Source organism: Sarcophilus harrisii, chromosome 5 (genome assembly GCF_902635505.1).
Source record: "Sarcophilus harrisii chromosome 5, mSarHar1.11, whole genome shotgun sequence".
NCBI classification, from domain to species: Eukaryota; Metazoa; Chordata; class Mammalia; order Dasyuromorphia; family Dasyuridae; genus Sarcophilus; species Sarcophilus harrisii.
The window spans coordinates 246,672,581-246,682,139 of record NC_045430.1 but is presented as its reverse complement, the minus strand read 5'-3'; the positions used below and the strand labels follow the sequence as shown (position 1 = coordinate 246,682,139).

The 9,559-nt window shown below is 41.8% G+C and overlaps 1 protein-coding gene across 1 annotated transcript; it reads right to left on the bottom strand.

Annotated features, from left to right (window-relative positions):
- Window positions 1-3,515: 3,515 nt before the first annotated feature.
- Window positions 3,516-7,480, bottom strand: EIF1B (eukaryotic translation initiation factor 1B). Its single transcript, XM_031940035.1, has 4 exons — window positions 7,173-7,480; window positions 6,148-6,311; window positions 5,623-5,724; window positions 3,516-5,106 (listed from the first exon to the last, which is right to left on the bottom strand). Exons 1-4 carry the CDS (start codon window positions 7,201-7,203, stop codon window positions 5,062-5,064), a joined length of 342 nt encoding a protein of 113 aa, XP_031795895.1. The 5' UTR covers window positions 7,204-7,480; the 3' UTR covers window positions 3,516-5,061.
- Between the last annotated feature and the right edge of the window lie 2,079 nt (window positions 7,481-9,559).

Genomic DNA, 9,559 nt, shown 5'->3' with positions numbered 1-9,559 from the left:
TGAACATACTGAACATTTGATGTTTGTAGGGTTGAAGGGTTGAATTTGTTTCCATTTTGATTTGGAATTAAACTGGAATTTGGTTTTCAAAATAAACTGGATATGATTTTCTTCTAGGAGTCGAGGAGTCAGGGTTCATCCTAAGGGATTATTTAATTCCATGAAAAATTTTGCCTCACTCTCTGTGTTCCAGCTGATTAAAGGCATTCATTTGGGCATCACTGGAAACACAAGTGGTTCAGTAGGAAATAAGAAAATTAGGAGTACATTACTCCAGCATGCATAACTATTTCTGGATATATTCTTGTAAAAGTAAACTAGAATGAATGTTGTATTAGTGAAAGAAAAATGAATTGTTAATGTACCTTACCTGCTTAATTCCCCCCAAATATAATTTATCACAATGATGTATTACTGAGGTTCCATTCCATTTAGAATAAGATGCCTACTAAACACCAAATTCATTTCTTCCTACACTGTTGCTAGCTAATAGGAATCATCCTACAAGAATGCTTTTAATCATTGTAGCCTCTAATACAAAATTACCTACTGTAGGATACAGTCCAAACTCATCAGTTTGGCTTTCACTGCATTGTATATCCTGGCTTTATGTACTCAATATATATCTTTAATCACTCATTTCATTGACCGTTAACCAATGTGTACCCTCTGTTCCACCCCACCATACTTCTTCATTGTCCTTGAAATATATCATGCTCCCCATCAGAATATCTGTGCCTTCTCTCTGTTTCTGCCAATTCTAATTTCATTTCTCCTTTTATTCATGAAAAAAAATGAATATCTAGTATGTGCAATGTGTTGTCCTAGAGGCTGGAAAAGATAAAAAGATAAATAGGAATAGGATGCAGCCCATTAAGGAGCTAATAATCTAGTAGAGGAGATGGCATATACTCAGATAAATATAATATTGAAATATGCTAAGTACCTCATTCAATTAAATGAACACTTAAAAGTCTAGTATATGCAGAGTTGGGCTAAGCACAAAGATGGAAAAAAAATGACAAAAGTCCCTTTCTCCAAGGTGTTTACCATCTAATGAGTCGTAGGATATACTAAATATACAAATGAATTAATACAAAAATTATTTATTAAATCTACTATGTGGCAAGCACATTAAGGGATACAAATACAAAAGCAAAGACAGCCCTTATCCTGAGGGTGTTTCACACACACACACACACACACACTCTCTCTCTCTGTATTCATGTACATATATAGAAAGATAGGTAGATAAATAAAATTTTAATTCTGCACTTGATGTTCACCAAAGAAATGAATATATATATATATATATATATATATATATAATAAAACAGAGATAGGATTATAAATAAAACTTCAGATCTCTATTTATAGCTTGATTTTCCTTTAACATATGTAAGTTCAACTTGTAGCTTTCAAGGCTATTTTGCTTCTCTCCCCTTCTGTTTTTTCCTGCTTTTTCTCAATTAAGAAATTTTAAAGACATTTTAATTTAATTTTATTTTTGGTTACATCTTAGAAGTTTGGGACTGAGGTTCTTGAGAGCACCATGACAATTTTCCGTCAAGGAAGCCTTACTCATGGAACATACTCATGGGAAAAATATTCACAATGTTTTTTGAAGATTGGTATAGCTGTGTCTCCCAAATAATATTTTGTATACTACCAGTTTTTCTTCCTGCAAACAAAACTCCCAAGCAATATTTTGTCCTGACCCCCGATATGCAGTTTGGATTGTTTCAGAGACAGCATCCAAAATCACAGCTAAAGATTCTCTAGGCACTTTGGAGCATACCCTCCCCTCCAGCATACACATCCCTTCCTTCTGGAGGATCCCCCCTTTTTGCAAAATGGAACTATGTCTCTCTGCTCCCCAATGCAGCCCAGGGCTTATGTGAGTTAGTGTATGCCCGAGTTTTCCTTCCTTTAGATCCCCTAATCTTCTCTCGCTCCCCCTCTTCCTCAAGGCTTGAAATATTTATATTGAATCAACCCCCATTGTTTTACATGATATTAACTCATTAAAGTGGTTTTTTTGTTTGTTTTTGCCAATGGTTCTGGCTGGCCCATCAATACTTTTATGTAAATAAACTGGGTCCTGGACAAGAGCTCAACCCATCGACACTGTTTAAGTCCAGCTCACAGCAAGGTCAGTAGGAGAACCCTGTGTCCTCCCAGGAGGGACTCCTTCATGTCAGAGGACTGCCATGAAGCACCTCTATTTCCCTCTCCCATCCTCCCTTCCACCCTGGAAAACAAAACAAACAAGAACAAAGCCCTCATAATAAATATCCAGTCAAGTAAAACAAATTCCTTCATTGGCCACATCTGAAAACATCTTATTCTACATCAGCACCTATCCATCAATAAGGAATGTGCTTCAACGTGAGACCTCTCGCTTCATAGGTGGTTATTGCATTAGTTTCCAAATTTGTTTTTATTGATGTGTACATTGTTCAAGAACATGGCAAACTACCAGAAGACACAGTACTTATCTCGAGGTGTCCAGGAAGAGAACGAACTATCATGCAGTGACAATTCCCAATAATGGCCACCAAGTGGTGGTGTTGACCTGGGGAAAGCACAAATAGTATGTAGATGCTGGGAGATCAGGTAGCTATGGGCTTCGAGTGACTGTACCTCTACACAAGTTATTTACAAGCTAGTTGTTTTTGGTAATTATGGACCAACGAACTGAAGTGGGATTAACTAGGGATTTGGTCAAGATGAACAAGTATTAGCTCAAGGGAAAGCAATAAAAAGTGACAAAATAGCCTGACTTGATCACTAGGTGAAATCTCTTCATTATCTTGGAATTGGCCAGTACTTCATCCTTTGATATCAACTTTTGACTGTCATATTCGACTCAATTTTTCCCTCCTTAGGTTCACTTTACTATTAAATGAACCAAATGTACCACCATTTATGACAAGTAGTGGAAGTTTGATGCTTTTACATATATGCAATACCAAAACTTAACAGCTATTAAAATTTGAATTTCCTCTATTTTTGTGTGGCTATTTACCAATTCTTATTTCCTTTAGGAAGCCTACTATTTTTTTAGGTACTTCCTCCCTCCCAGACCAAATGGCTAATAACACACTTGTGAACCAATACTTGATCATCTTCTAGGTGTTCAGAGCACTAGTAAACTATTGTTCTTTGTCCTTCATTCTCAAAAAGGACCATAAAATCAGGGAGACAGGACATGCAACTAAATTGAAGGCCTGTGCAAAGTCAGTCTCATTTTCTTCTTTGGAGGCATCTGGGACCAGTGGAGAGATCTTGATCTTTTTAAGTTAAGGTCTTTAACTGGTCTCAGTTTGACTTAAGGCAACACCCATTCAGTGATTTAAAGATAAGTAAGAAATGAGGCAGAGAATGACCTCTATCTGAATTAGCAAATCAAAGCAGAAAGATAGTCATCTCAATGTTTTCTCAATTCAAACATCTGTGGAAACCACTTTCATACAATGACAAAGTGCAAAAAAAAAAAAAAGGGAGTCCTCAAATACAGCTCAAAGATTACTAATATATATTATGACATACATGAAAATAAATACAACTCTCAGTTATTTAAAATGGACATCACATTTATATGGCACATTACCAGACTGTTGATTCCACAGATTATTTTCCAGAGATCTTTTAACTACATTTGCAAATTCCAAACTTAACTATACAGAGTATAGTTAAGTCTATTTTATTCCATTAACAAAACAAGAAAGCTTCCCCCCTTATAAAAATCATGGGTGAACATAATGAATTCATGAAGGAGGCAAGTATATTTATCAAGTATTATGGACATAGGTTCAGCTGGCACACAATGTGATAGAATATACATTTCACAGAACCTTCTACTAAACCAAAATTGACTTATTAATTTGATGAATATTTACCAGGCACCTACTATGTATGTTCATACCACTATGGAGAATACAAAAGCAAGGTCCCTGTCCTCAGAGTTTATTATTTAATAGCTTAAACTTTTGGGTCCAGTTCTTTTGGCTATCCTGCTTCAAGCCAGTTCAACTATATTAAATTCACTTGACAAAAACATAGGGGCTATTAATGTCTTCATTACAATTAACTAGGCAGAGAGGAACTGCATTTCCAGGTGTTAGAAATCATGACACAATCCTCCTCCCCCTCAATCACATCATCTCAATTGCACATACTTCCAATTAATTACACTGTTCAAATCGACTCTTTCTCCCTTTCCTCATTCTTTAGAATAGCCTATCAGAAGAAGGAAAGGAAGATTTGTGGCTTCTTATTTTTTAAGGCATGAGCCATAAAACAGATATAAAAGCAAAGAGTCATCCAAAGACGATATTAATTTTCACAACAGCACAATATGACAGCTTTTAATTAACAAAGAACCAAATTGTGACACTGATGATATACAATTCAGCTATATACTACACTTACTTGTTCCAAGTATTTTACAGTAAAGGAAGAATGGTCATGGAATGTGCCATTATGCTTTTAAGGAGAAGGGGAAGTAAGCTCAAGATGGTATTTAATGCTTTCTTTTCCTTCAGTGCTCAGCTGATTAACTTCCAATGTCACACAATTTAACTATTCTTCTTGAAAAGAACTACTTGCTGAAGGAGGAATTCATTTATTTGAGAAAGTTTATATATTAAAAAAAAAGTGCTTGTAACTTGGATCTTGTTTAAACTTGGGAGCATAACTGCTCACAAAAGTGTTAATAAGCTTTTTTATTGTTAAGCTGCAACATACATGGTTTAATACAACAAAAACATTTTAAATCAAGTGAAAAGTAATAAACTGAACAATAAACACTCAAAACAAAATATTTTCCATTGGAAATGTGTTAGGATGAATAAAGGGCTTAGTTACCATCTTACTGCAATTTTCTTATGTGTTACTAGCCTACAGACATGTTTTCTGTAATCATGCAGATGTGAATGGAACTTTGAATGATTAAATAAATGAAAAGTCCGTTTACTGCAGAGACTCATTTCACAAGGTAGCCAATTTGGCTTAGAGAACAAAGCTATTCAAGAAATACTCCATGTGTTTTTGCTCATTTTAGAAACCATGAACCTTAAGCTGCTCCTCCTTGACAATGCCAACCTGTAAAACAAAACACATTTTAGCAAGCTGTTTTTAGAGGGGGGAAAAATAATCCCTCCCTAAAATCATCAATATAAAAACGTCCTTTAGTTGGGACACTTGGTAAAACACTTATCTCTGGAGAAAATTTCTTTGTAGAACTCAAAATACAATTTTTGTATTTTGTCTAAATGTGTGCTCATTTCATTTAAATTAAACAGTAACAGAACCATATTCTATCAAGGAATCAAATTTCTGGCAGCAAAATCTTCTGAAAAATTGTCACAAATCATTTCCCAAATAGTGTTATCATAAAATTTTTTGTTTCAATCGAAAACAAGACCTTCAGACATCTGTAACGAACAATGTAAGGCCATTTTAATGTGAAATGGACATCTGTCCTTCTGCCACTATCTACACATCCTCTAATAACTACTCAGTAACTGATTCTGTGCATTGCTTTTATGAAAGTAATTAATTGTTGATATATAAATATGATGATCTAAATATTGCTCTAGTTCATCTGCAGCCACTCACCTCCAAGAGGAACTGGCAAATGTTCTTTCTCTGGTCACCTTGAAGCTGGATAACCTCACCGTATTCAGGATGTTCAATCACAGTACCATTACAAGCAAATTTCTGGAAATAGATGAGCCACAAGCAATTACACCTTTTAAAATCACTAAATCAATTTCACCATAACAGTTTAAGTATTGTAGTTCTACATTAAATGAGAACATATTAAAATGGCAGTTTATAAATGTTGGCAAATTAATACAAAAGTTAATCGAAACTAATAAGATCTTATTGAATTAATTAAATTAAAAACTAAATTAATTTTCACATAAAATATACACTTAAGGAGTTCTTCTCTCCCCTTCCCCCCCCCACTTTTTTTTTTTTTAACCTTTCAACTGGCTGGAAACTGGACATTACTCTAATACTTCCTTTTCTTTTTAAATTTGAGAGTGAACTATTGCACACAATTTTAAGGTTTGAGCACGAAACTTGGAATCCAGTTACTCGGCTTTTGTCTTTTCCGTTAAGAATAATATCTCTTACCTTTTTGAAAGCTTTCACAAGTTTCTTTTTGTCATAATCATCTGCAATTCCCTGAACAGTAGTCAGTGTCTTTCTGCCGTTTCGTTGTTGGATTCTTATATGAATGTAATCCTCAGTCCCTGCCGGGAGTAAGTCGTCACCCTTAGTTGCATCAGCAAAGGGGTCTGTGGACACAACACCAAACAAGAGGAGTAAAATTACCGGAGAGGAAGCAGTTGGAAATTTAGAGTAAAAAGAAGAATGTTCTAGCTGTTTGTAAACCATTCTGGCCTTATAAGCCTTCCCCTCCCCCCAGTAATTGTGCTTCAAGGACCCCATCATCACCTTCAAGAGACACATGCCAGCTGAAATTGACACTTAAAACATAAATCGCTATAATCGATTATATACAAAATCTCTCGAAAATGTTATGGGACAAAGCGGTCTCCTTTTTCGTTCCAGATTTTAAATGTTTTTCTCTTGGAACGCGTACGTTTCTATTACTCATTAAAAACAATCATACCCGAGCACCCAGCACCTCCAGGTCAGAGTTTTACCCCGTTAACACGCGGCTCTCCCAGCGCCCCCGGCGCAACCCCCCCCCACTTCCCCCCTCAGTGCCCACGGAGGCCCCCGCGGCGGGGGGATCCGAACTGCACCCACAGCGACCCGGCCCCAGGGGTAGGAGACCCCCGCCCAAGGTCACCGGGGCCGAGGCCCCGCACGTCTGGAACCCAGACCCCAGTCCGAGGGTGGGAGCAGGCCGGGGCGGACAAAGGCGGGAGCCGGGATGGAAGCGCAGCTCGAGGGGCCCGGGAGATACAGTTGATGGGGGAGGGGAGAGAGCGGCGATGGGGGAGGGTGGCGGGACGCCTGGCCGGGGAGGGGGCTCGGGGCTGGAGCGGGGGTCCGGGCCGGGGTCCGCTCGCCGTCGGCCATTTTCTGGGCGCAGACAAAAGCCCGGGGGCGCCGCGGGAGGGGGGAGACGCGCGGCCCGGGGGGGCCGGGGATAACGGGCGGCCCGGGAGCTCCAGGCCGATACTTACCGAAAGATTGGAGGTTCTGGATAGTGGACATGCGATATTAGTGAGAGGCCGGTGAGGGGATAAAATGCCTGCGGGGCGCGCCCGGGAGGACCCTGTGTCAGAGGCTGTGGGGGCGAGGAAGGGAGACAAATCACGGAGAAGAGGCAGCGGGGGCGGGGAGCGAAGCGGAGGCGGGCGGAGGGCGGCGACGGAGGCAGCGGAGCAGCGGCGGCGGCGGGAGGCAGCGGAGACAGCGGGGGATAGAAGCGAAGGAGACGCGAAAGAGGAGGCGGCGCTGCGGCTTCTCCCACAAAATGGCCGAACGCGACTATTTAGGCACGCACTCCGCCCATTCCACGTGACTGTCTCCGCGCTACGTCTCTTGGGACTTGTAGTTTTCTCCTGGCGTGACTGGCGGCAAGGAGCGCCCCCTGGAGCAGAATAGGAGACCACAAATCCCAGCAGGCCCTGCGTCCCCCCGCCCCCCCCCCCCCCCCCCCCCCCCCCCTTCGGCTCCTCAGGGGGGCTTGGAAAGTTGTTTCTAAGCTCCTCACTGGAAGAATTCGTTCAGGGGAGGGCGAGACCCCACCCCCTCCCCCTCCCCCTTTCCCCTCCCACGCAGACACTCCCAAAAGCCGGGGGTCGTGATTTCAGAGCCTCAGAGACCTTCAAAAATCATTTTAAAGAAGAGGAAACTGAGGCAGAAGGAAGGGCAGTGACCCGGCCACAGTCACGCAGAGAGAGGAACGTTCACGTTCACGGGTCTCTGACCGCGGAACCCTTTTCACATTAATTAATAACCCACTCAGGTGCTTTATTAAGCGCCTACTACGTGCCGGGCGAGTCAATCAGCCCGCCATTGTTCAATAATTAGGCGCCGAGGGCGTGCGCGGTCTGGCGCGCGCAAAGAAGCGCTTTTCCACTCTGGTTACGGGTTCCCCCGGAATTTCCCTCCGCTCCCATCGGCCCTTACTCCCGATTACTCCGTTTTAGACCAGGATCTGCCCTTGGGTCTTGCTGGCCCGAAGCCCAGAGCTCCATCCTTTCAATCTTGCTCCATTCTCCGCGACCCCGTTCGGGGTCTGAGCAAAGACCCCGGAGTGTTCGCCATCTTCTCCTCCAGCTCGCTTTACAGATGGGGAAACTGAGGCGCACGGCTTCCGTGACTTGTCCAGGCTCACGGGCTAGTAAGTGTCTCGGCTGGATTCGAACCCAGGAAAAGGCGACTTCTGGACTCCAGGGCAGATCAGGGGACCTTCCAGATGATTAGGTGGCCCCTATAGCATTTTACAGAGGCAAAAGGCTCTCCCAAGGCTGGATCTCCTCGGATTCCCACGGGGTTGACAGTCAAGGTGCTGGCATGCTGACAGTGCAGAGGAAGGATGAGAGAGTTTTAGGCAGGCTGAGACACTGATTCCAGGACTCTTTCATATACAATCCCTTTTTGTGTACTGAAATGTTGGGGTGGGTTGAGTAAATTCATAATCAAAGGACTCACTCCCCTTGTCCACTTTCCATTTGTGAGTCGACTTTCCCATCAGAATATCATCTCCTTGAAGGCAAGGATCGTTTTAAGTGTCTTTTGTGTCCCCAGTGCTTGGTATTGTGCCGGGCAACAGCAACAATAACAACTTGTGTGGATGTGTATGTGTGTCTTTGTCTCTCTGGTGTACACATATATGTTGGAATCTTTACAAAGTGTGAAGCCATTGGAGTTGATTTGATCTTAGAAAGAGATATTTTGGGCCAGAACGTGAAACAAGGTACTAAGTGGAACTGATAGAAACCATGCTTGTGTTCACACCTTTAGAGAGCTCATAAGTATCTAAGTACTCAATGGAGTTCACACGTTGGAGAGTTTTACTTGGAGTCAGAGAGAGCTCTTGGAACCCACAAGCCCTCTCTTCGAGGCAAGAGATTCATTGCATCTTCCACCTTGGTGCTGGCTGGAGGCTGAAGAAAGCAGAGGCAGAAGCCAAGGACAAAGCTGCAAGAGCTCGTGGAACCAAGCAGAGAGATAGGCCTGAGCTAACGGGGCTATCTTGGAAGGAGAAATAAACGTTTGTACTTTTACCAGCTGGCTGCATTTTGGAGTAATTATTGATTGTAACTGAAACTAAGGCTGCCTCCAGAAAACCTTCACACATATATGTAGAGGGAGAAACTTTGGAGAAGTGTTCCTGAAACAAGTATACCTGAAACAAGGTGTTAACTCGGTGGAACTGAGGAGATGATGATTCTCTAGAGCACACATATACTTAGTACTTAGCAGGTTCTCTAAGTTCACACATACTCAGTAGGCTGTAATGATGTAATCGTAATAGGGCATATACGGGCTAAGAAGGCTGGAAGCCACACATTCTATCTTTGACCAGCTTCAAGTTTGCTCTCATGCCTCCTGCACTAAG